This window comes from Linepithema humile, chromosome 4 (genome assembly GCF_040581485.1).
Source record: "Linepithema humile isolate Giens D197 chromosome 4, Lhum_UNIL_v1.0, whole genome shotgun sequence".
In the NCBI taxonomy this organism is placed as follows: Eukaryota; Metazoa; Arthropoda; class Insecta; order Hymenoptera; family Formicidae; genus Linepithema; species Linepithema humile.
In genome coordinates, this window is record NC_090131.1 from 25902342 (window position 1) to 25927438 (window position 25097).

General features: G+C 38.0%; 6 protein-coding genes and 1 long non-coding RNA gene across 8 annotated transcripts in view; 3 read left to right on the plus strand and 4 right to left on the minus strand.

The window, feature by feature from the left end:
* Positions 1-520: 520 nt before the first annotated feature.
* Positions 521-8694, plus strand: LOC105671726 (E3 ubiquitin-protein ligase RNF19A-like). Its single transcript, XM_012366138.2, has 12 exons — positions 521-683; positions 758-900; positions 985-1174; positions 1271-1582; positions 1672-1816; positions 1913-2049; positions 2170-2267; positions 6364-6562; positions 6691-6886; positions 6970-7135; positions 7280-7662; positions 7746-8694. The coding sequence occupies exons 1-12, from the start codon at positions 521-523 to the stop codon at positions 7987-7989; spliced, it is 2376 nt and encodes a 791-aa protein (XP_012221561.2). The 3' UTR covers positions 7990-8694.
* LOC105671727 (uncharacterized oxidoreductase dhs-27-like) lies at positions 2547-5528 on the minus strand. Its single transcript, XM_012366140.2, has 3 exons — positions 4816-5528; positions 4467-4694; positions 2547-4386 (listed from the first exon to the last, which is right to left on the minus strand). The coding sequence occupies exons 1-3, from the start codon at positions 4933-4935 to the stop codon at positions 3442-3444; spliced, it is 1293 nt and encodes a 430-aa protein (XP_012221563.1). The 5' UTR covers positions 4936-5528; the 3' UTR covers positions 2547-3441.
* A 523-nt stretch (positions 8695-9217) lies between the features above and the next one.
* Positions 9218-11818, minus strand: Bet5 (blocked early in transport 5). The gene is made up of 3 exons (XM_012366154.2): positions 11593-11818; positions 10257-10466; positions 9218-10177 (listed from the first exon to the last, which is right to left on the minus strand). Exons 1-3 carry the CDS (start codon positions 11689-11691, stop codon positions 10049-10051), a joined length of 438 nt encoding a protein of 145 aa, XP_012221577.1. The 5' UTR covers positions 11692-11818; the 3' UTR covers positions 9218-10048.
* A 518-nt stretch (positions 11819-12336) lies between these two features.
* LOC136999579 (keratin-associated protein 10-6-like) lies at positions 12337-16898 on the plus strand. The gene is made up of 5 exons (XM_067353933.1): positions 12337-12505; positions 13091-13382; positions 13862-13943; positions 14780-15539; positions 16749-16898. Exons 1-5 carry the CDS (start codon positions 12442-12444, stop codon positions 16757-16759), a joined length of 1209 nt encoding a protein of 402 aa, XP_067210034.1. The 5' UTR covers positions 12337-12441; the 3' UTR covers positions 16760-16898.
* LOC105671739 (uncharacterized) lies at positions 13115-17451 on the minus strand. Its single transcript, XR_010889908.1, has 6 exons — positions 17099-17451; positions 16676-17010; positions 14771-15525; positions 14062-14180; positions 13705-13948; positions 13115-13256 (listed from the first exon to the last, which is right to left on the minus strand). It is a non-coding gene; the product is annotated as an uncharacterized lncRNA (long non-coding RNA).
* On the plus strand, positions 17433-20837 carry LOC105671738 (insulin-like growth factor-binding protein-related protein 1). Its single transcript, XM_012366155.2, has 4 exons — positions 17433-17596; positions 17831-18029; positions 19241-19544; positions 19757-20837. Exons 1-4 carry the CDS (start codon positions 17445-17447, stop codon positions 19924-19926), a joined length of 825 nt encoding a protein of 274 aa, XP_012221578.2. The 5' UTR covers positions 17433-17444; the 3' UTR covers positions 19927-20837.
* prom (prominin) overlaps positions 20006-25097 on the minus strand; it is a 77022-nt gene continuing 71930 nt past the window's right edge. For both annotated transcript variants that reach the window (XM_012366149.2, XM_067353923.1), the window contains exons 9-17: positions 23559-23729; positions 23089-23188; positions 22585-22779; positions 21949-22171; positions 21089-21388; positions 20824-20982; positions 20577-20710; positions 20438-20482; positions 20006-20307 (exon numbers count right to left, since the gene is read on the minus strand). In XM_012366149.2, the coding sequence (XP_012221572.2) occupies positions 20277-20307; positions 20438-20482; positions 20577-20710; positions 20824-20982; positions 21089-21388; positions 21949-22171; positions 22585-22779; positions 23089-23188; positions 23559-23729 (1358 nt within the window). In that variant the 3' untranslated portion in view covers positions 20006-20276. The remainder of the gene's footprint in view (positions 20308-20437; positions 20483-20576; positions 20711-20823; positions 20983-21088; positions 21389-21948; positions 22172-22584; positions 22780-23088; positions 23189-23558; positions 23730-25097) is intronic.

Genomic DNA, 25097 nt, shown 5'->3' on the forward strand with positions numbered 1-25097 from the left:
ACATATAATATGCATTCGTCAGGTTAATTATCTTTGTACTGAGTCATTTGAACGTGACAACGAATGAATGTGCGATATTACTGCCATTATCATAGCCATGCGTGCGATTCTAAGTTTTACAGAATCTATTCTTATTATTTGATTAACAGGTTCGACATTTCGTATATCACGTCTTAATTGTATTTTCGTGAATTTTATGTTGTGTACACGAAAAGTGAAACAACACGTTAATAGGCATATCTCAATAAGATTTTGTTTGATCAGCTGTACATTTACTAAAACTTTTGCGTTCGTAGTGTAATATAATCTGACTGGAATTATCATTTTTCTCAAATTTGCATTAAAATGACATAATGATGTTTAATGATATGTTAATGATCTTTTTATTAAAATCGTGCATTGATTAAACTTTGAGATCCCAACTTATGCGCAATTCTGTTTGATTTCAGAACGTACCATTTTTAGCTTGCGAGACGAGATATGGTCTTGTAGTGTGCAATACTTTTCGATACCTCTCAGAATGTTTAAAGAAGGCGATAATGGTACGGGAGGTTGCAATGGCGCGCCGCCTCGTCCTCGAAGGATATTTCCTCGATTTTCCTTGCGAAGATTGTTGTATTCCAGTCCGCTAATCGGTCGTCGTATTACGAGAACGCCTAGCGCTAGTAATAGAAATGCAAAAGGTAACTTTTAAATTTTATTAAGATGCAACTGTAATTAGAATATTTCAAAAAAAAAGTATGCGGCTATATCATAGGTAAAGACCAAGCGAGCAGTAAGGTGACGGATGTTGAAAAGGGAGAAGCTAGAGTAAGCAACGGTTCGAGTCATTTTCAATTTCACAACATAGATCTCCAGCGTGCTTCCAGCAAAGGCTCCGTGCTTTCCTCTGCGGGAAAGGTATTAGTCTCAAACAAGATAATTTTTTTTAGAAAAAAGATTCTGTAAAAAATTTATTTACTCGTAATGTTTGCATTATTTCAGAGTAATGAGAACGGCATGATGGAATGCCCATTGTGCTTGGCCGAACTGCCAGGAGAATTCTTTCCTATCGTCCAGTCTTGCCACCATCGCAGCTGCTACGACTGCTTTCAACAATATCTGAAAGTGGAAATCTCTGAATCCAGAGTTAATATCGCTTGCCCCGAGTGTTCCGAACTGTTACATCCAAATGGTGAATATATTACTTTAACTTTACGCGCAATTCCGAATTTCTTTTCATAAAATTAACCTCCTGTCACTCACAATTGTCTGTGTTATATTTTTGCAGATATTCGGATGATCCTGAATGACCAAACGCAATTGGAAAAGTACGAGGATTTTATGGTTCGAAGAGTACTCGCCGTAGAGCCCGACGCAAGATGGTGTCCCGCTCCGGATTGCAGTTTTGCTGTGATCGCCAGTGGATGCGCCTCGTGCCCGAAATTACGTTGCGAGCGACCAGGTTGCGATTCGTACTTTTGCTACCATTGCAAGGCTAGGTGGCATCCTAATCAAACGTGCGATGCTGCCAGAGCACAACGATCTCAATATTACGAGCGTAGTTCCTCTCTAAGTTTCAGTCAAAGCGATTCTCAACATAGTAAGTTAAAACTGTATTACTTACGGAGTGACATTTTTCGTTTGTCCAACTGATGTTCAAATTATATTTATAATTCTTAATTCGCTTAGGAGATGATATAAAGCCGTGTCCCAGATGTCAGGTTTTGATCGTCAAAATGGATGATGGAAGCTGCAATCACATGACGTGTGCAGTTTGTGGCGCGGAGTTTTGTTGGCTCTGCATGAAAGAGATCAGCGATCTTCACTATCTTAGGTATCATCGTATTTTGAAAAAAAAAAAAAGAAGCAAACAAACAGTAAATACATTAAATATGAATGCAGTTTTACAAACATTTTACTATTCTCGCAGTCCATCTGGCTGTACTTTTTGGGGCAAAAAGCCGTGGTCCAGAAAGAAAAAGATTCTTTGGCAACTTGGAACTTTGGTGGGAGCGCCAATCGGAATCGGTCTAGTTGCTGGTATAGCAGTTCCGGCCATGATCATAGGTTGGTTGTAATACATTCGAAAGGGGACATGTTACGGTAGCAGAGAAATATGTTACAACGTCGAGAAATTGCACTGAAAAGAAATGTATTGTTACAAACATCGTATATTTTGTGTTTAAGGTATACCAGTGTGGGTAGGACAGAAATTGTACACAAGGTATGAGAAGGCCAACAAGCACAAGAGAAACGCTTTTATCGCCGGAGGAGTTACTGCATCGGTGAGTTTCTTAAATATTTTTTATAATTATATCAAAAGTATCAATATTTTTATCAATGTTGATGAGATATTAACAAATCAGTATAATTACGTGTAGATATTACATACCTGTTGTTAACGGATCGCTTATGGTTTCAAATATTACGTTAAATTTGTGCCTCGCGAAAAACATTTCGATAATATGAATTATTTCGTTGAATTTCCATGAATTCCGTTTCGCAGCTAAAAAAAAAAGAATAGAAATGAATGTATGTTCTTACTAATTGATGTAGGAACTCTGTTTGTTATTCGTGATAACATCGAAGTATATTTTATCCATAATATAGTTTATACAGAGAAAATGGATAATACAATAATTGTATATAGCGTTAACAAAACAGCACGCTCGCTGGAATAATTAGTCGGAAGAAGTTTATCACGGGACGTATTCGGGCAGATGGAACGTAACTGTTTTCATGCACATCTCGAAAATACTCTATAACTTTGATGCATGTCCTATAATAATAATCGCGAATCTAATTGATTCTTCATCTTAGCAATTATATCACAACTACTTGCCTAAATCTTTGACGACTTGGCACAGCACATTAAAGATGTACCTCAGTAATCGGAATTGAAAGACCGTATCGGAAAAATCAATATATCTGTTGATGAGAAATCGATATTTTTATTACGTAGCTTCTCTTAGAATATTTTCTTCCAATTTTATCTTACTTTTGAGACTTTCATCGAATCGCAAGTAAATCTTGCATGATCGTTAAAATAGCTTAGCCTTAGCCTTTGAGTAATAATCGACACGTTCTCGAAGCTTATACTAATGTATAACCGAGTATATCCATCGTGCCGTTTAAACATATTGATCTCGACCAATTTTGTCCCGCTCGTTTATAATATCTCGTCGCAAAGAGAAGAGATTGAGTAGCGCAACTTTCTAACGTCCACTATGTTCTTCCGACGTGCTTCTTTGCAACTATCTTTTTATCATTTACCCGCATTCGTGTTATTGCTGGCTTAAGCCTTCTTCGGATTGAAAACACAAAGACTGCGTCTTTATAAGCTATGGACTATCGAAGTGTCTATCGCTTCACGTAAAACTATTCGCCTCGCGTCACAGCCCGGATAGAAATATTAATTCTTCGGTGCATGCGCTAACGTTTAACGGTGGCAGTTGTGGATTAAGAATCGGCCTCATTCGTCGCGATGATGGCTTCGTCCGTTAGTACGCCGTCGTTATACAAATCTTCGAGGACGTCGATCAGTCGCTGCTCTGTGAGAGGATCACCGAGCGCGACGTCCACCGATCCGATACAAAGCAAAAGCGCCAGCAACTGCGACTTTCTGTAGTCCTTGTTGAGATCTTCTCTGGTGTAGCCCAAGTCCTTGGGGATGTTTAGGCCGAGGCGCGAGCATGTCCAGTTCAGCTTGTTCCAGTACGTGTCGAGGAGCGATTCAGTGTGCTTGCGACGTAACTCAGTGGGCACTGAACTCACCAACAACAATGCCACATCGTTCGTCGGCCGGCTGTAAGTGACCATTTGCCAGTCGAGGATGAAGCACTCCGTAACCCCGCTAACGTTCCTGAAAAGCAGATTATTGCTCCAGAAGTCGGTGTGCGTTATCAACGCCAGCGGGCCTTCCGGAGCGAGGAGGGCCGAGATTATGTCTTTGGTGCGCGGTCGTAGAACCAGCAGAGTCTCGAGCACCGCCTCCAGCCCCGGTCTGCTCTCGAGAAAGTGCGCCAGCTGCGGCAAGCCGCGCTCCACCAGTTGCTGATAGGAATCCGTCGCTTTCGCCGTTTGGAAGAGAAACGGATAACGCTCGGAGAGCGATTCCTCGTCCACGACTTTCAGCGACAGGGAGTGAGCGTGTATGCGGGCGATGGCGTCCAGCGCGACCGTCGCTTGATCCAACGTCAATCCTTCCGAGAACTTGACGCTCTTGAAGCGCGCGGCGCCTAAATCCTCCAGCACGAGTATCGATTCCGGTGGCACGGGACTGTCGTCGGTGCCGCTCGCCGGACTGTAGTGAGCGTGATAGCACATGGGAACCGGTAATACAATCCGTTCCTCCGGGCACGGTCCCAGCTGTCTTCGATTGAACTCCTTCAAATCCGGCATCACCTGGCGTACAAGCGCTCTATTAAGAATTCATCGAGCGGCGACACCTGAAATCCGATCACCCCGATCACGCTGTCACTTACCTGAGTGTAAAACTTAATCTCCCGGAGATCGAATTGGCCCTCCGTGACGAAGAAGCGGCTAAACGGATCCCTGGGAAGTTGCTTTATGATAACCGATAGATTGCACTTTTCCGACGGCTTATCCGTCGTCAGTGCTACCAGATAATTCCCCGTCACGCTGGTGATAGCGCTCAGCACGCTCTCACTGGTCGTACATCCGGGACTTACGTTAAACTTTAAGACGTCGACCTGGAAAAAATCATTGCAGCGATTAGTGTTGGCTGAAAGCGAACGTTAACGCGCCACTATCGGTATTATCTATCTGCTATCGCGTCGTAAGATATCTACATCGCTCGTCTACAGGACTAACCGCTCTCCCTTCGTGGTGCTTCGACAATATGCTCTCGAGCCACTCCTTCTGGACGTCCCAGTCCGCGACAATCTGTTCCTCCCCGCACGAAGTGTCGGTCTCGTCGTCCAAGTCGGACATGACTTCACCGTCCTCGTCTCTCAGCGCGGGCTGCCCTCTTTTCTTCTATCTCACACTTCTGGATTTCTCGCCGGCCGCGACGGTGCTCGGTGGTGCTCGCTGGTTCTCTCGCTCGGCCAACAAAAGTAGTCCGGCCTCGGCCAGCGCTAACGAGGCATGTGCGCCGCGGAAACGACGATGCCCCGGACGATGCGGACGGTGTTACACGGTCTGTACTCAATTACCGCACATGTACACACACGCACGCATATATATACGCGCGTCCGTGTGCCCGCCACCGTGAAATCACCGTCGCTGAATGAGTGCCCTCCTCGTTACGTGTCGCTGCCTCTTCCCGGTTACGTCCGTCGATTCTGCGCCGATTCGCGACAGACCATAGTTCGACGCCCCGGCATGAGAGAGGAGAGGCGACTCTCTGCCTCAAATCGGCACGCCCTCGTCGGGGGGGCTCAACGACCGGCGGCGGCTCGCTCCTTCCTCGATCTAGGCGCGCTGTACTCTTAATCGTTGCGGCGCGGCGTGGACCTCAAAGTACTGACCGACGTGATGCATGCTTCATTGTCGCCCACCTTGAGCTCTCGGTGCCTCGGTCGCCGCCGCCGCCGCCGCCGCAGGGTGGGACGAAAACGATAGCGCATGCCTACTCCCGATCAATATTCTTCCTTCTGCCCCTCCCGGGTCTCCTCTCCACCCGCGTACACGCGTTCTCGCCATCTCTTGTTACGGCCACGCCGTATCAAGCTCCGTTCCGGAGCCTCTTTCTCTCTATCTCTCTCTCTCTCTTTCTCATTCAGGAAATCTGAAGATGGGAGTGCGCTAACGCGCCTCTGTACATTCGCTATGTCGATGATTGCTCGGAGCTGACACGTTGTTCTCTCCTTCAGGATTGCGGGGAAAGGGAGAGACGTGACAAGTACAATTGTTCCGCACGTGCGGAAACATGTATGCATTTCTCGCTAATAATTATTCAATAAAAATGTAGCGCGCAAATAGATGCTCATTTAAGAAATATCGAGGCCAATTTCGATATAGTTACCGGTAAATAAGATAAGATTACTTATCGTCACGTTGTAACTAATAACCAAAGATTACGTCAAAAATAATTGATTATTTTTTTATCATCATCAAGGATAAAGTATTCGTAATTGAACCAATTAAACTTGAGCGCTGAACTGTTGTTATCGGATCTTCTTAAGAGAAACTTATTTCGCGGCCTTCGATATATCCGATCGCTCCTATTTATATTACTTAACAGGTGTCAGCCACATTATTAGAGCATAGAGAAGCCTTAAAGACGCTAATAACATTGCCTCCACAGACACCGTACTTTGATCATAATTTTTTGTTGTTGTGACAAGCGACGCGTGACGAGGGATGAAAGTTTCCAACAAAGGGGACGGAAACTTGTAATGTATGTTTTCCCCACAGGTATTGGTATCACCCGTGCTAGCAGGAATAGCCGTGGGTGTCGGCGTGCCTATTTTACTATTTTACATCTACGGCGTGGTTCCGATATCGCTCTGCCGAAGCGGTGGCTGCGGGGTGACCACCAGCGGCACCGGAGTGCGATTCGAATTCGACGATGAAAACGAGCTGATGGGCGCTTTAGGCGTGCGCAACGGCGGAGGTAAATAACGCGATATTTCAATATATACGCACGTTACGCCTGATTAAATCGCTTTCACCCGCGTATGGTATCATATGCTATTCATATCGCGCTATCGCGATTCCATTGCACGTTCCATCATGTTGCAGATGCGGCATCAATAGACGTTGCGAGTCACCGCGGCGGCAATCCTTCGATAGGAGAGGCCTCGCTTTCATTGGGCAGCGGCAGTCAGCTGGAGAAATTGGGCCGAGAAAATGACCGTGAAAGCGCCAGCAATGTGGCCCTCGCTGGCACTAGTCTCGCAGGAAGTATCGCTTCCAGTGTACTTCCTGGAGGTCAAAGGTTATTATTCACTCATTCACAAGAGCGCGTTAATAGTCCTTTTTTTGGACATTATACACATGTCTGATTATGTACATACGCAGGCTGGAGGTCCAGGCTGACGTTACGTCCACGCAACGCTTCAGTTTATGTAGCGAGACTGCTTCCGCGGCTACTAGCTTGTCAGAAAAATCCGTAAACGCTTCCATCGCTTTAGATGACGGCGCGGCTTCCACAAGAGCCTTGGCTGGTTCTGTTCTTAATTTTAAGGTACCCACACCTCACCCTTATAAATATTTCAAAAAATTATTCCATTACTGAGTAAATAAAAAAGTTTATTTTAAAGAAGTTTTACTTATACTTATTAAATAAAATACTAATTCCGTTACTTTTGTCACGATCTCTTATATATAGATGGATGGCAGTTCAATCAGTGGTGGTAGAAGTACGGAGGGAGAGCAGGCGGCTAGCTCTGTCAACGGTGGTCACATGGATTCTGCCGGGCAAGCTACTTCCTTAAGCTCCCTGGAAGAGGTAGCACCTGGCTTAGCGAAACGCACCCGTCGCAAGCTTACATTTGATCGTCAATGCAGTGATTCAAGTACTTGGACTATGTGCGGAGAGGACGGTGGTTCTGAACGTGTGCGATTCGATGATCACGTCAGTGTGATCGAAGCGGATCAAGAGAGAGTGGTGGGCGGCAAGTTGGAAGGCTGCGCGATGAATAATCGCTCGGCGGGTGGGCGTAAGAGAAACAAAGATTTGGAGCCAGAAACGGATGCTCAAAAAATATCCAAGTACGAATCGCGGAATTGAATCTTGTTATAAATGAAATTTCCCAAACTGATCGCAATAATGTGTTTTTTTTTTTCTTTCTCAGAAGTCCAAATGGCGAATTAAACGCCGAGAGCCCTGTGGACGATACTCCACGCGAGCGCGTCAACGTCGCCAATTTAAGAAATGTATTTTTTCACGCTTCAACTGTGTCCACGGATCGCGAGAAACGATTGTCGGTGATAGAGGAGCCGATGTCGACCGTCTCTCAGACTTCCAGCAATCGGATCTTGTCGTCTCGCGACGAGACCCAGAGTCCTAATAGTACGGACGAAAGCTTGCACTGCTAAGAAAATTAAGACTGAGCCTGTGGATGTCATAATATACACGTGTCTCTCAGAATGTTACGATGTATGTATAGATGCGTATATACATATTATGAAGTGTGTATATATGTATTAAATCACATAATTGTAACGCTCGAATAACTATAAAGATTGTATATATATCCACATATATGCAACATTATAGTACGGAAAACGAAAGAGGTAAAGTAATTGTAACAATTGTGTGCACTTGCGCTGTGATTATGCATAACCAGAAACTTCTAAGTGTAATATACCTACGTATATGCATATATATGTACTGGCCTCCAATTCGTTATAAACAATGAAAGAAAATAGTTGAGTATATACACACAAAATTTTCTCCTCGCAATCTCACCATCGATCTTGCGCGAATAAAAAAAAAATCATTTATTGCAATAGATAAAATACAATTCCATTTATATCTACATTATTTCCTGACCCTCGGAATCTGGTTTGTAACGAACGGGCGGACAATACAAGCTAAGAAAATGAATTACAAAGATGAAAGTTAATGTTGCAGATTGTCGCTGCATTTTATAAGTCGAATACTGCTCATTGCGTCTTTAAATATTACGCATTCTTGTTTAATATCTATCGGCCAATATATATATAAGAATATTTGAATATGTTTCTCAAAAAACATGTCTGCCCTTGCTGTGTGTGAAAATACATGTAATATGACAAGTAGCCTTATTTTTCAAATAATACATTTTCCTTCGCGTTGTATTATATATGAGAATGTTTCAGGTGTGGAAGAAGTTGTAGTGTTTTGTGCGTATGAAAGATATATGCAATTATACGTATAATATATACCTACATATGCGTATATAACATGCATACATACGTATATGTACGTGCGTACATATTATGTATGTATATATGTATATGTCTAAATTATTCAGCACATAACAATTTTTATTTGTTTTTAATATAAATGCAAAATAACGATTTTAGTTACCATATTATTTTCCATTTATATGAAACTATATAACTATGGATCATATATAAAAAAAAAGTGATTAAAGATTTCAAAAAGAGCTCTGTACTCACGGATATAGTTCTGTGTATTAATTAGCATTTTTTTGCCATTTTGTAATTCTTTTCTTGTGTTCCATATTTCGCCAAGTCCTGATGTGCATGCATATAATTGTTTTATGCTTTTATGGTTATAATAATGTGTGCAATATATGATTGATTCTATGAAATACGATTTTACATTTAAAAGTATTAGATATTTTAATTCTAAGCACTTTAATATGTTTTACCCTTGTAAATTGTATTTTGTATATTTTTACCCTTATAAATTTCATATATTTTACTCTTATGAAATCGAAAATGTGGTACAATAATTTTACAAACAAAGAGAACAAAATTATTTTATATACACAGACTTAGAAAATCCGAATTTTGAACTATAAAACTGCCGCATCTTCTATGATATATGTGCAAACAATGCTAGTTGTATTTAAACGAACTTTACACCAAAAGAATATATTGGAATTTATTAACATATTTAGTATGCAAAAAAAAATAACAAGATAAACATATTATCTTAAATATACAAAAAAATGGAAATATTAATTAAAATTATTAGTATGTTTAGAATACTGGGATCTATGAATAATGTGTAATGATATTTAGTTTTGCCTGTACTTGCCTGTCAGTAAAATATTGTACAGCACAGAAATATCTTTTGAATATGCACTATTATTATTATTTTACACATAATTGTAACAATTGTATATATTTCTCTGGAAAGCGAAATAAAAAAAGGATTAAAATACAACAAAACTGTTTTCAAAATTTTATATATATATATACACCATTCAGAAATATAAATATAAATTAACACCAAAATTCTTAACGTGTATTTCTGATTTTAACACTATAGTTTTAATCTTGTATTGTGTAGAAATAGTAATACAAAACTAAATCTTAAAAATATAAAACAATACATCATATAAAAATTTGTATTATAGAATTAATTATTAATTTAGTTTAACTTGTTTTTGTATACCTAAAGATTTTATACTTTTATAATCTATAATGATCGACTTAGAAATAGAGGTGATTTCTTAAATAGTTCATCTACTTTTATTTTGAATAATTCACTTTGTATTGGTTCATTTAATTGGCATAGTGGATTCTTTACTACATATTCCAGATACACCTAAAATAAAAAATATACACAATTATGTAGATATACGTAAATCTATACTTTCATAAAACACAAATATATCAAATCTTACTTCTCTATACAATTGTTGTAATAATTCTCTGGCATTCTGACTCGCATTATCTGTGTTCAGTACAAACTTAAGACCCGATGGTGTTTCAAAATAATGAAGTGTATATTTGCTTGTCTTGTAATACAGAAATCCCTCCTTAGGATCCAATGGTGAGATTTTACTTACAAATGATTTTATGGAAAACAGCATTCCATACATCAACTTTGCTTCCTAAATTGTAAATATGCTATTAATAATTAAAAAATTTTGTCTTTATAGTTATTAACACCCAAAATATATCATAAATATTAATATGTAGAATAAAAATGTAATGTTATCTTTTACATTTTTGATACAATTTTTTCATATTAGAATATAACATTGCACTACACACCTTAAAAATAAAGGCATAAAAATGAATAAAATAATATATATTAATGTTGAAATGTACATTTTATTCATTTTTATGCTCTAAAATCTTATATTATTTGGCAGGTTTAGAAGTTTACTACAATGCATTAAAATCTTATATTTTAAACAAAGAAATAATCTAGAATTCTAAAATATAAGACTTTAATGCATTGTAGTAAAGTTCTAGACCTACCAAATGGTATGATATAAGATTCTAAGATATAAAAATGAATAAAATGTACATAATGTTATATCATAAGATTTGTTAGGTTAATATTTTAGAATGTACATTTTTTATATGCGTTGCATTGAAATCTTATATTTTAAACAAAAAAAACTGTCTAGAATTCTAAAATACAAGATTTTAATACATCATAGTAAAGTTCTAGACCTATCAAATGATATGATATAAGATTCTAAGACATAAAAATGAATAAAATGTATATAATGTTATCATAACATTTGTTAGGTTAGAACTTGAGAATGTGCATTTTCTTCACAGGGATGAATTGAAATATTATATTTTAAACAAGAAAAACTGTCTAGAATTCTAAAATACAAAATTTTAATACATCGTAGTAAAGTTCTAGACTTATCAAGTGATATGATATAAGATTCTAAGGCATAAAAATGAATAAAATGTATATAAATGTTATCATAACATTTGTTAGGTTAGATTGAAACTTGAGAATGTACATTTTCTTTATTGCTATATATTGAAATATTATATTTTAAACAAAAAATGGTCTAAAATTTTAAAATATAAGATTTTAATACATCACAATGTATAATACATCGTAATGTTCTAGGCCTATCAAATGATATAATATTCTAAGACATTCTAACGCATAAACATAAATAAGATGTATATTTTAACATTCAGAATGTTCAACAGATCATTGTAAAAGTCTTGATTATTAATATACAATAATCAGATTGACATTACCTCTTCTTTTGTTATCCCCGATTTATTCAATCTGTTCCACTCAGCATAATATAATAATGTGCCAGTTTTCGAAAAAATATACAAGTTATGAATCGTCATGACTGTTTTTCTTCCGTTTTAAATCAGAATCTATCAATGCTCGCTTTAATTCAATCGTTTTGACGTCTCGACAACAAAAATGTTTGATACAGCTGTGAGTGGTACACTTTCGCAATCTGGTATCAAAGTAACTGAACACTGTATACTTTTTAATCGTTGGTAATATTACCAACAGCTGTGAATAAATTTTCGTGACTATAGATCTCGTCGGTGCTACAGAGAAGCCTCTGGATTATCCGATTATCCGGAGATTACTAAAAAATAATAACATTATTAATTTAGATAATTGTTTTATAATTATTTTATAATATTTATTTTATATTATAATATTATAATATTTATTTTTGTATAATTTTATATAAAAACATATATTTTATATTGCTTGGATTTTTTGAGTCTCAAAAAAATAAATTTAATCTGCCATACACAAAGCAATTCAATTTATAAATTACTTTTAATATTATAAAGTGTTATATTTTGCTTCTCTCTATGGCAACTAAAGTATCATAATAGAAATGACAAGCAGATATCTTCGTATCTTTTATTGTCAATCTTCGCTAATCTTCATGTCTTTAATCACGCCTTCTCATCAACCTGTCAACAAACCAAAACGGCGAAGCAGATTATTTAAAAATGTAAGCTAAAATCGCGCAAATGCTTCTGCCAATTTTATTATTTATCATAGGCCGTAAATGGCACGCTTACATGAAGTTCTTATTTGCTCAAAATTAAATCTCACTTTGAAAAAAAATGATTATGTCTTTTTGCGATAAAATTAATGGCAAGAAACATTGTTCTAACACTAATTGCTGCGGTTAGTATGTAAATTAAATAGCTAAAATAAGGAATAAAAAAATTAAAGCGTGTTCATGACTATGTAAAAGATTAAATTAACATAAAACAATATTTTATACACATAATCATATATGTTACAGTTTTTTATTATTCTCATCAAGTTTCGTGAAATTTATTCATTTTATGTTAATAAATGTATGCATTTTCATTTGCCAGAAAAGAAGAGAAAATTATTGAGATATTCATATATGATTTAGCATTGTTTCATTCCGCGATGGATTTACAAGGATTACGATTTCAAACAGATACTTTTTAAACAGATTTAATTTATTTTTGAAAGATAATCATAACAAATAAATTTATTATAAATAAACATATTGTATATAATTCTGAATCATCTATCTTATTAAAAGAAATAAGAAATATGAAAATTTATTTCTATTTGTCACATCTGAATAAATATATTATCTTTTGTAACAGTGAAGTATACTTTAAGTACTTACAAAATCATTAAAAAAATTCAATCCCAAATTTGTTTCCAACAACTTTTTAATTTGCAATCCGTATCTCAAAAATGTTATTACTTTGCGATATTATCGTGCAGGAAACAGTCGTGCACCAGGCGGTTGTTCCGAGACGCGCATACCGTCGTGTAATTGTCAAAGTAACGTAGGATGTCTGGATCGCAGTGATTGCGGTGGCTTGCGGCCCGCTGGGACGGCCGCGACGGGCGCGTGTCCTGGAGCATGTCAGTGCGTTGAAGAGGAAATCTGGAACAGCAACGCACCACCTAAACCGAATTGTCGATGGTTGAGCAACTTTGCCGAGTTGCGCCGTCAATGGAGCGATCACGGCCGCCAGCGGACGTGCAAGTGTTGCGGCCGCAGTCGACCGTGGTAAGGAAATTACGATAGCTAAGCTAATATCGCGGTGCCGAGAGAAAAACCAATGTTGTTCTGCATGCGACAAGGGTTTATGAAAAAGATGAAAGTTCCACATGAGCCTTCGTAATGCTCACTTTCCCTTGCTCTCAAGTCATAATATCAATCTCGGTCTTGAATATCGATATTCTGCTTGACAAATGTATTAGTCCTTGCTCTTGACCTTACATAAATATTCGTTTAGTGAGAAAAAAATGTTGTCCATGATAACCACAATGTTTTAGAGTGAATTTATTGATGGTTCGGAGAAAATTTTAAAGATAATACTTTTACTTACTTGATGGTTCTAGTTTTGTGAAAGTCGATCATTTTTAGCGTTGTCTTTTACAATGAAAAGAGCCATTGCGCTAAACGTTAAGCGAATATTTCTTTTTGAAATATCGAGAACATTATTGGACTTCCTTATTTTGCACCGCGTTGCATTTTATCCGCAGCAGAACTGTCGCTCCGTGTAGGCGGTGTCTTCCAGTGACGCTCCCGTGTTCCGGTACCATTTTAACTGCATCGGACTGTCAGGTACACTGGAATATGAAATTCTCGTCAAGAGTAGAGAACACTTGTGATTTTATATGTATTTATATTTCTTTTATTTTAAAAAGATATATAATGTAAATTTTAGTGCAAAGAAACTTGCTTGATCCTGTTGTTCGGTTCAAGATCCATTCTTCTTTTAATCCATTTCTGTTTTTAAAGCACGATAACTTTTTATCAATCTTTCACAATTTTATAATAACTTTCATTAAACACGTGTTTCTGTAATAAAGAAAAATAAATTTCAATAGAAATATTATATGTCAAAACATAAATAGTTGTTTTGAATGTACTAAATTTAAGTACAAAATATATATATATATATATATAAATGTTGACGCAAAACAGCAGAATTAAGTAATGTAAAGCAAGCATAAACAATATAGAACATAGTTAATGTTTTTGACGTTCTCTGTATACGTTTTAATTAATGTTGATACAAAGACTGCGGGGATTTCATTCAGGTGCGGTTAGTTCGCGTTTACTCGATTTATGTAAATTAGCATAGCATAGAGAGCTAAAAGTAAAGCGAGCGTTCAAAGTTTCTTAATTATTCGGTAAAATTCGTAAAGTTGGCCAAACTAATTTGTATACAGACTTTAATGGCTTAGTAATTGGAACATTTATAACCTGAAATATTTAAAATACATCCTAACTACAGTACCATTCACGAATGGACAAAAAAAAATTATTGCATTGTATTATAATTTTCATGAACGAACAATATTTTAAGCAATGATAATCCCGGTAATTGTGGATAAATCGAAGGCTAAATCGTATCTCGCTTTGTAACTGTCGTCAGATTTTTCTACCTTCGACAGAAATGCTGCGGGAGCCGTCGCTTAGCGGGTGGGGCAAGCAAATCGGAAATGGCATCGATAGATAAATCGTCGTCACCCGAGCGACCTTCGAGACGGGAAGCGGGCGGTGGTTGTCCACCGCTGAACTGCGTCTATCCGTCAACCAGCTGTAATTCCCCTAATGCGAATTGTTCATCGACCGCCTCGTCCTGCTGCCCCTCGCAGTGTCGTTACTCTCAAGCTTCGTCGCACCAAACATCGCCCACGAATTGCCGGTCCTGCTGCTCGTCCGCGTTCAAATCCATTTTAAAGAAGCGCAATTGCTGCCAGTGCGACTTGAGCTACTGCATGTGCCAGCCGATGCCGCGCGGCTGCAACTGCCCACCGCCGGTTCAAGTAGACGCGCGCGCTGCCCCCGGATGTTCCTGCGAGTGTCCATCCAGCCCGGAATGCGCGTGTCCACCCAGCGAACGGAGATTCCCGAAAACGACGGTCAAATGCCCTAACGCGCGTCTTTGTTGCCCATTTCCTCGACTACCAGCCGGCCCCAAATGTCATTGCGCGCGATGCCGATCGTGTCCACCGCCGTCCTGCGATCCGCGCGCGTCCACCAGATGCCGAAGACCCGTCCCGCCGAAGAATCCTTGCCGTTCGTGTCCCACATGCCCGCCTTGTCGGCCGGTTTCACCGACTTCGCGTTGCCGTCCTCCGACACCCTGCAAGAAACTGACCTTCTGCACCGAGCGAAGCGGTCGGCTCTCTTCGCCCTGCACAGGAACAGGTCAGTTTGAGATTGTTGACGATGAGAACTCGGAAAGTTATGTTTGTAGCGAGCGAAATAACGTTGAGGGACAAGAGAAGCGCAGTACGAAAGATAGTGATAATACGCGCGATTGTCGTTGCGCGGCGGGGCTCGAGAATAGAACCGAACGCTCGGATCAAAGTTGCGATCCGATTCTAGACGAGGAATATTTGGAAAAAAATTCAACGTCGCAGAGATTTATTAATTCATCGGAGACCGCAAACCCTTCGCAGTTTGTCGATCCGGATTCGCACGACGCGCCGGTAAAAGAAAACGAATCCGCTCCTGAAAATGCAGCGAAGACTCTCGAAGAATATATCGCCGAAAAATCCTCGAAGGATTCGCGGCGTACTCCGCCCGTTCCCGTTCCATCCGATAACCGTGCGAAATCCAATCGTTACACATTCGCGGAGAACATGCACCCGTCGACAAAAACATCTCCGGGAATTCCGTACTCGCGAGATTATCGAGTCGCGCGAAATCACCTGCTCGGATAAGACGGCAAGATTTATCGGCGTCCAATAAATTATTGCCTCGGCAAGTCGTTACTTTTCACGACACCCCACGGACACGTGTCGGCCCGTTGGCGGATATTTCAATGAATAACCAGACACCGGTCAGGATCGACAAACGACGCAGGGGTGGTGGATCCTCGGGAGAAGACGCGATAAATTTTAATCCCCTTCGGGAAAATCGCGCGATGAAACGTTTCAAAACTATCATCTCTCGCGATAAACAACCGTTTAACATCCGCTTTACTTAAACCGAATAAGGATTATCGCTAGTTCGTTACTCCATAAAAAACTGAGACCTCTCACTTCTACAATTTATCAAAATAATCAGAAATGATAGAAGCAAATAAATTATAAATAAAATATCAAGTACTTATCTATAAAATTTTTACGATTAAACTATTTTTAACATTTTTTGACATACCAGTTTATTTATGTGACTTGTTATATTAGAAAAAAAAAAGAGTATTTGAGATATTATTAATTCTATAAACCTTTTTTTAGTAAAACTTTGTAATTTTATAGACCATTTTAAAAGTTTGCACATAATTCTTATAAATAAATATCTGTATATAAGTTTGAAAATTTTTTCGAGGCAAATACCTTGTTTTATTAATTTCCTTATTCGATGCGCTAGAAATTGATGTTTATTTGCATCCTTGTGTTGTGACCAAAGGACCAATGTGACACGTGGTGCATCCAGTAGGTATCAGCTGTACTTCAGAAGGAATATTCACAACAAGGTCGAGTTCACAAACACACGAAGAGAAGAATGGAAGTGCATGCTGGGACGTGTTTTCTAATCTCGGTGGCATCGGTTACTCGATCCTCGTGCCGAGTCCATTGGCATTAATATCCTTCGCGCTACTGATCCTTGTTGCCGTTACCTGGTCCTCCGGTCTAGCCTTTTACCGTCATTACTTAGTACACAAGAAAATCTGTTGGAGATATTTAGGCTTATAATTACAAATGTGAATTAAAAAACAATCTTCTATTGAATGTGGCTTTTGATAAAAATATACAAACTTGTCGATAAGCAAAAGATGGCACAGAACTTTGAAAATCTGAAAACAGACATCTATTAGTGCAGAACGTAAAATATAAAATCTGTAAAAAAATGTATTACAAGAAATAAATAGCAACAAATATGCTAAACTGTGTAGAAATGTTAATCTTATATAATAAACATATTATTTTATCATCATGTAATATTTATAATCAGCGAAATGCGAACGACGCTAAGTATTGCAAGACTGTATGAGACGGTTATCTTGCAGAATTTTTTTTTTAATATACACGATGCATTTAATCTCCCTCTTTGCATCGGCAGTGACACGACGAATGACGCTCGCTCTTTCTGTCAGTCGGCGAAATGACGCGCCGGAGAGCGTTCGCGTTTTTGTCGGCGTTGCTGTTCTGCGCGATACTCCAACAAGGTGCATCCGCTGTCGCTGAAACTATCGAAAATAAGAGTGTCACCGAGAAAGCGCAGGCGGAGGGTTGCATCGAGTGCGGATATTATAGGTATATACGCGACGCTCAGAGATAAAATTGTATTTTTTTTTTTCTGTACAAATGGAATTTCAATATTAGAAATATTCCACAGACTCGATATTTTAATTTTTCAATGCATATTTTTATTTATATTATACGCAGAATTATAATTTGAGAAAGGATTGATGACTTTTTAAAATTAGTTAATTGCCGCCACAAATTAGTTGTGAAATATTTTGCTGTCGCTCATTGTCGCGCAAATAGATGTCCAGAGGACCCTGGAAAATGTTTGTTGGGTTCAGTACCCGACCCGTGCGGATGCTGCCCGGGTGGTTTGTGCGCTCGTCTCCTTGGCGAACCATGTTGGAATGCGAGCATTCCTCTTCTCTCTCCAAACAGCCGCAACGATGGATATTGCGCGAGAAATTATCTCTGCGAACTGCGGTCCGATTTACAAGAAGAGGTATAATCACGTTATTTGCCCGTTTTTACGAAAACTAAATGAGACGTTCAACTATACGATTAATTTAATTTTGATATTTAACGTTCGAGAGCAGCAAAATCTAACATCTTAAAAAAAATCTTCCTTACATATTATTGCGATGAGTAAATATTATTTTTAAAATTGTCCTTGTTTCATCAAAATTATAATGGATTATTTATTTTCGCGTATGTATAAGTCACACGCTGAATTGCATTACATAACGTAATCTAGGAGGATGTAACGACCGATTCCTTTAAAGGCTGAATCTGCAAAGCTGAGAACTCGCGTCATTATGTGCGACATTTATCACCTCCGTAAGTGATAAATTCACTTCCCCAAAGAGATCACGTTCCAGATCACTCGGCCTCAACGAGCTCCGTAATGAGGCTCCCCGTTTTCTGAGTTAGTTAACACAAAAATAGGAATCGCGCGTCGTTGCGCAAATGATATCTAACACAGACCCGTGCATCATCCACCCACTGAGCTATGCCGTCATTCGGATCTATCGCGGTTCTAAGATCGCAGCCACCGGTGACTTACGGTCGCTGACCCGCTGGCCTTTTCGCATCTAATTTCGTCTTGTCGCGCATCGTGGGCCGTGATGGCATTGTGAGAATTATATGCGCACACACGTCATTCATGCAATCAAACAATCAGGCAGACCGTTTATGATAAATGCAGGTTGAAAGAATAATCTTTGCTATATGATCTTAAGATAAAACCGTGTTTAAATAGCCGGAAGATTTCTTGTAAAAAAAAAAAGAAAAAAAAACGCATCGCGTAACTGCACGCGTACTAATTATTTAGTTACATCAACTTGTTATACTTGCATAAAATGGTAGATTATTGAAATGACTATTAATTATTCCGAATTAAGCGAAACTAACAGCAACTATCCGGGATGGCGTATGAAACATTATGTTTGTGCCAGTTCAGTAGAAATGCTCGGGATTTTGTCATGCGTGTGTAAATAGCAAGGATGTGCTGGCGCAAGAAGCATCGCGTTATTAATTTCAAACAAGTTAAGTTCTCCAAAGCGTGGAATTTATCTCCGAATTAGTTAATAGTGCGTTTCGAAAATCCAGGAAAATTGTAGCGTTACTAATAATCAAAATAATAATAAAAAAAAATATAACAACAGTGTCTCAAGAGACGAAGCTGCGAAATTAATAAAAGGGATCAAACTGCAGGATGCTCCGGAGGCAATTTGCGTGTGCATGGAACAAAGCCCTGCGTGCGGCAGTAATAATGAAACTTACTCGACGCCATGCGCGTTGCACGAGGAGGCGATGAAACTCAGGAACTCATCTTCCTTAAGATTGCAACACCTCGGTCCTTGTGAGAGCAGACCTTGGATCCTGTCAACTCTGGAAGACATTGCCTCATCCTTCGGTCAACGAGTCGCGCTCAATTGTGAGGCAAAGGGGTTTCCCGTGCCGGATATCTTTTGGGAATTTCACTCTGCTGATGGAAGAAGAGTGCTGAAATTGCCAGGTAAAAGCATTATATGAAAAGAAAATATTTTACGACACTTTTACACACCAATTAATCATTACGATTAAATAAGATTGTCTCAAATGTGGAAAAAATCTCTGGAAAAAATTATAAACATTTAATTGACAAATTTTAGCATTCGATATTTCCTATTCCGTACGAATATGATACACTATAGAATTCGGTAAATAAATTTAACATTTTATTTACAGAAGAGAAGCACGAAGCGACGGTACATACGAGCGACGGTCCAGAGCCCCTTATGCGAACATCCTGGATGCAATTGGCTCGACTGAACAAAGAACACATTGGAATATATTATTGCATTGCTAACAATTCCATAGGTGAAGCGAGCGCAGCTTCATTCGTGTCCATGTCGTGAGATCGCGCTTGTCTCTTGCGAGACGATTCCTCGTGTAATCGCTGTAATAAATATAATATGGAAAGAAAAATACGCTGGCCACATGTTCGGAAAGTTTATTCTTTAACAAACAGATGTATAATGAAGAATCTCTCGCATAGATAAATTTGAGGCTGAGTGGATTTCGTTCAAGTGTATGAATGGCAGTTGGTTTTTTTTTAACTTAGAAATCTGCTTACGATAAATTCGATACAAGTAAGACTTATTTTGTACGACTTATACTTCAAGCTTGTTCAATACTTCTGACTATAAATTCTCATGCCATATTTATATCTTTCTAAGCCTGTCTGCGAGTCCTCCGTCTTTGCTTGTTACCAATCGCTTTGCGGCGGCGGCGGTGGACTGTAAAGTATAATTGCCGTAATATAAAATACAATTTTATTGTATAAAGCATTATTTATACGCTTTCGATGCCATATCATAATAATCTAAATATAACATTATAGAAAAAAAATATTATACTCATACTTACTCTGGCGTTTGCCATGTTCTGTCGTCGTCCGTGTTAAGACTATCCCTAATAAAAATGTTTTCATATTTTAAATCCGTCTCATTAAACAATTGAGCTTATTAAATTGTTTATTAAACGAAAATAAAATTGAAGTACTAACGTTCTTGTCGGCAGTAAAATAGCGTCTCTTGCGAAGTGAGATGGTTTCTTGTATACCAATGATAAAATATGAGCCGTTGGTGTGCTGGCAATCATGACGACTGCACATACAAATGTAGCGAACCAGAAACCGTTCTAAATATTCATCACATAAGACACTTTGTTGAAAATGCGAGATTAATGTTTTATCAGTTGTTCTGTATGACGTCAAATATTAAATATGTATTTTTTTTTTCAATTATACGTACGAAAGGGCTCAGAATGTGAGCGCATAGTAAATGCCTGAATCCTTCTAGAATATCCCACAAAGGTCGACACTTGGACACTCCCGTACCTATTTCAGAGAGTACGTGAGTCCGCCATTGATCTAGATAATTCGCCAGTCGGTCCACGTACAATTTTGTTTTCTGCAAACGATGAATTTCAGTGATTTACCACTTCTTATCAGATGAACATCTATAACGACGGTTTTGCGTGTTTTATAATTCACGAGAATTTCTCGTTTGCTCTCACCAGCTGAGCAATCTTCTCCCCCTGATGATCTATGTAATATTGTATAGTTCTTAGATGAGAGATCGATTGGTTGACTTGGCGCCGAAGAGGTTGCACTTGCAATTCCAAAATTGCGAGGCGATACACCAAATCGTCCTGTAGTCGCATCAGCGGCTTCACCCGCCGCGACATTAGATCCCGCATTGTTATTCCAATGCTTTGCAATTCCCTGCCAATACTTCGATCTTGCAGCTGACGCGATATATTGTCCAGTTGATCGGACATTGTATTCAGATCTTTACTCAGAATCGATCCTTGGATCTGCGAAAAAATAGCGAGAATCTCGAACAATATACATTAATGCCGAGAAATATATTTTTCCACAAATAAATACAAATATTCTATTATCATATTTAATTAACGTGTCACCACAAAAAAAATGAGAAAGCCCATTTGTTAATTATTTAAATGACGCTTGTATATGAATTATTACAAAGTGAAGATATTAAAATAGATATGCGTTATATGTTAAGTTGATAAATTGAGCGGATATGCACAACTAAATAGACTTTAATTAGTGGCGGCATAACCATAATCGCGGAAACAACTCGCTGTGAAATCCACGCTGTTTATCATACTAGCCGTCTAGCATTACGGAGCGATGTAGCTGCGTAATTTGTTACTTTCCTTTACTGATAGTGGGTTTTTCCTTGAAAAGGATTTTTCAAAGAGCCATGTTGAGTTTAATCTCGAACTTTAATCAAGTTGTTAAAGTCTAGTAAAATCTCCGCTTTTATTTTTTGCAGCTTTTATTTGAAGGGATATGAGAATGAAAAGATGGAATATAATGTGAGTAGCGTACAAATAAACGTAGTGAATACCGTAATTCTATGCGCCGTGAGATTCAAGCCGCAAGCGTACAGGAGATCCTGAAGACGTGCCCGCAGATTCGGCGTTAATATTTGAAGGCCTTTCAAGTCAACCTTGATATTCGAGATTGCTTTCGATAAGCCTAACCACGTCCAATGCGCAGTCAAATGTTCGAGTTTCATCGTGCTTTCGAGCCCGAAGGCGGGATAAGCTGCCTCATTGTTTTGGCATTTTCTGCAAATAAATATTGCCGCTGAAAGCCATAAAATACATTGTACAAAGCCGGTCGCTGTGTTTGACTGCATTGCAGTCTGAGAGACGTCTAATAAAGAAATATAAAAAATTTAATTTACGCTCAGACTGTAGTAGCTGCATACATATTAAACGCAATAGTATTTTCGTCGAAATACGGGGAAAATATTTCATTTTCTAATAATACACGACATAAAATTTATTTTAATTTTTCGTACTTATAAATGGAGCTACGTTAAATCTTTTTTTTTTTCCTTTAATACACGGCTAGCTTAATAGCCGTGCAATATCAGTCTGCAATTCTCAATTTAATATAAAGCTTTTAAAGTGGAGTATTAATATCCGCGTAAAGCTTGATTAGCTTGATTAGAGCAACGTGGCTCTTATAAGCTTACTCAAAGAGCTCTTTGAGAGGAACAGTGAGCCTTCTTCCTAAGAACACTCGGGTTTCCAGCACGGCTTCCATGGTACGATAATCGGGATCGTAGAGCGTTCGGCATATCAGCATCTCTGTATGGCTCGAAATGCCTAGAGAAACGATGAGCACTGTCCATAGTGCAATCGAGACAAAACAGCTCGTGACCGCACCACTGAAATCCGATCGACACACTCAGACCGGCGATCTGTCTTATTATAGACATACGGGGGGTTACTTTCTATTTATTCACTATTTAGCTCCATGTTTACTAAATAATAATTTACTATAATATAAATTACCGTTAATATAAATATTTATTTATGTTCTGCAATACTGGTAAATAATCTATTGTGTATAGAATGTTAGACAATAAATTCTATTGTACGACATTTGTAGTATTATTTTCTCTCTCTCTCTCTCTCTCTCTCTCTCTCTCTCTATCTCTGTCTGCTATTATTTATGTAAATTACATAACGCTTACCACAAAAGGGTTGGACGCACTTTATTTTCGGATGTTCCACAGCGACAACACAAAGCCCCAATTAATAGCGAAAAGACTGGTAAAATGCATAGAACAGTAGCTGCATGTGTCACAAGTAAATAGAATGTACATTATTTTTCGTTAGTCACTTACTAAATTAGAAAAAATAAGCGGCCAGTGTATATTATGCGTACTAATTAAATATATATTAACATTTCTGCGTTGCTCTGCAATAATTAGTTAAATATTTATGGAAACAAATTCTTTTCCATTGTTAGAAATATTATTATTATTATATTATTTCAATCTATATATAAAAATGTGTCTAATCTAATAATTATGTTATCGACTTATCTTCTTAAAATCCGCACTTACTTAAAAATGCTTGGCACGATTGTTTTCCAAATACCAGCGCGAACGCGACGAATAACGGAAAAATATTCAATGTAATCTTGAAAAATTCTACGTACTCAGACCGACGATCCACCTGATATGTTCGAAAGCGATGACATGAGGTACAGCATAATCCGCGACGCTTCTCGCAGAATCCAGCTGCTTTGAGAGTTCGAAACTGTTCATCTCTACGCTGCGCGTTTGATCGACAATCCTGGCACGTGCTGCATTGATCTCACGTCGAATCTCTATGGAAATATAGAACTTTCTCACTTTCTTGTAATTTCGCAATTTATTGCTATGTGACAGCCACGAACATTTTTGTAGAGAAAAGATATTTATAAAAAGATATACATTTTAATGCATCGTACTTTTCACAATTTTTAACGTAAGAAAAAACATGCAAGTCTAATTCGATAAGTTTATTTCTGACAAAAAACTCGTCATATTTGCGAAAGTTATAATTCATATTATTACTACGTCAAATGTCTAAGTTCTCAAAATGACTGGATGATATTTTTCTCATAAAATTATATTTCATTGTTCCGACGAGTCGGAGTTTCTCACGTAGTAATTTTCACGTTCGCTGTGAAAATTATTAAGACATCAAACACAAAAGGTAAATAGAAAAGTGTAATTACGTTGTTGTACTCATTTCGAACAGAAGTGCGAACGGATGTTTGTTAATTTTGCATGGAAGTCGTTTATCACGTGCTAACAAGCAGAATATTTTGTAGCAACCAACTTTTCAAACCGACATTTATTGCAGAAACGTTAAAATTGCTCGACAACAATTACAGATATTAAGCTAGTTCGATTTTATCGTTTTTACCAATGGGATGAATTTTTACGAATTTTTTCCAACTTTTTTTTCACAGAGTAATATTAACGTGATATGGATTTCGCATTAGACGCCGACCGTCACGTCTTTATCGGATCTGTCTGCCGATGGATAGCGGCGGGCGACAAGCATTATTGGTCGATGGCGAATTAAGAGAAATCGACAGGAGTACAAGTTCGCATCGCTTCGGTTCATCGACATTACTGCGCTGTAGCATCCATCATTTCTATTTCCTTTATGAATATCTTCAATTGCTTTATTAATAACTTTCTTCTCTTTTACGTTTCATTAATTAGAATTTAATTTCGATTTTAAACTGTAGTCACAAATATCACGTACATGCTCACTTTTTTAATTAAAAAAAGTTAATGCTTTGGAAAAAAGGGTAAGTTATGGATTAAAAGCTAGCTATGTATTATTAGTAAAAAATATAACTTGAAAATTTAATATTTTGATAATTTTTGCATTTTTAGAATTTCGTCTCATTTTAAGAAAAACTTATAATATTTCAATTTTTAATTATTTATACAAAAAATATTGAAACTAATGTTAGCAGTAAATACACTGCATATTAGTAATAAATATACAATTTATATTTGTAAAATCTTCTTCAAATTTATCTCGCTAACGTTACAGAGTACATATATCGGAATCCAGAGAAACAACAAGTAGAACAAGTCTGTAATATTGCCCGACACGACGGGCCGTCAACGCGCGACATTCTCGGCATCAATCACGATCCCTTCGCGAAAGTTTATACGAGAGAAGATATATA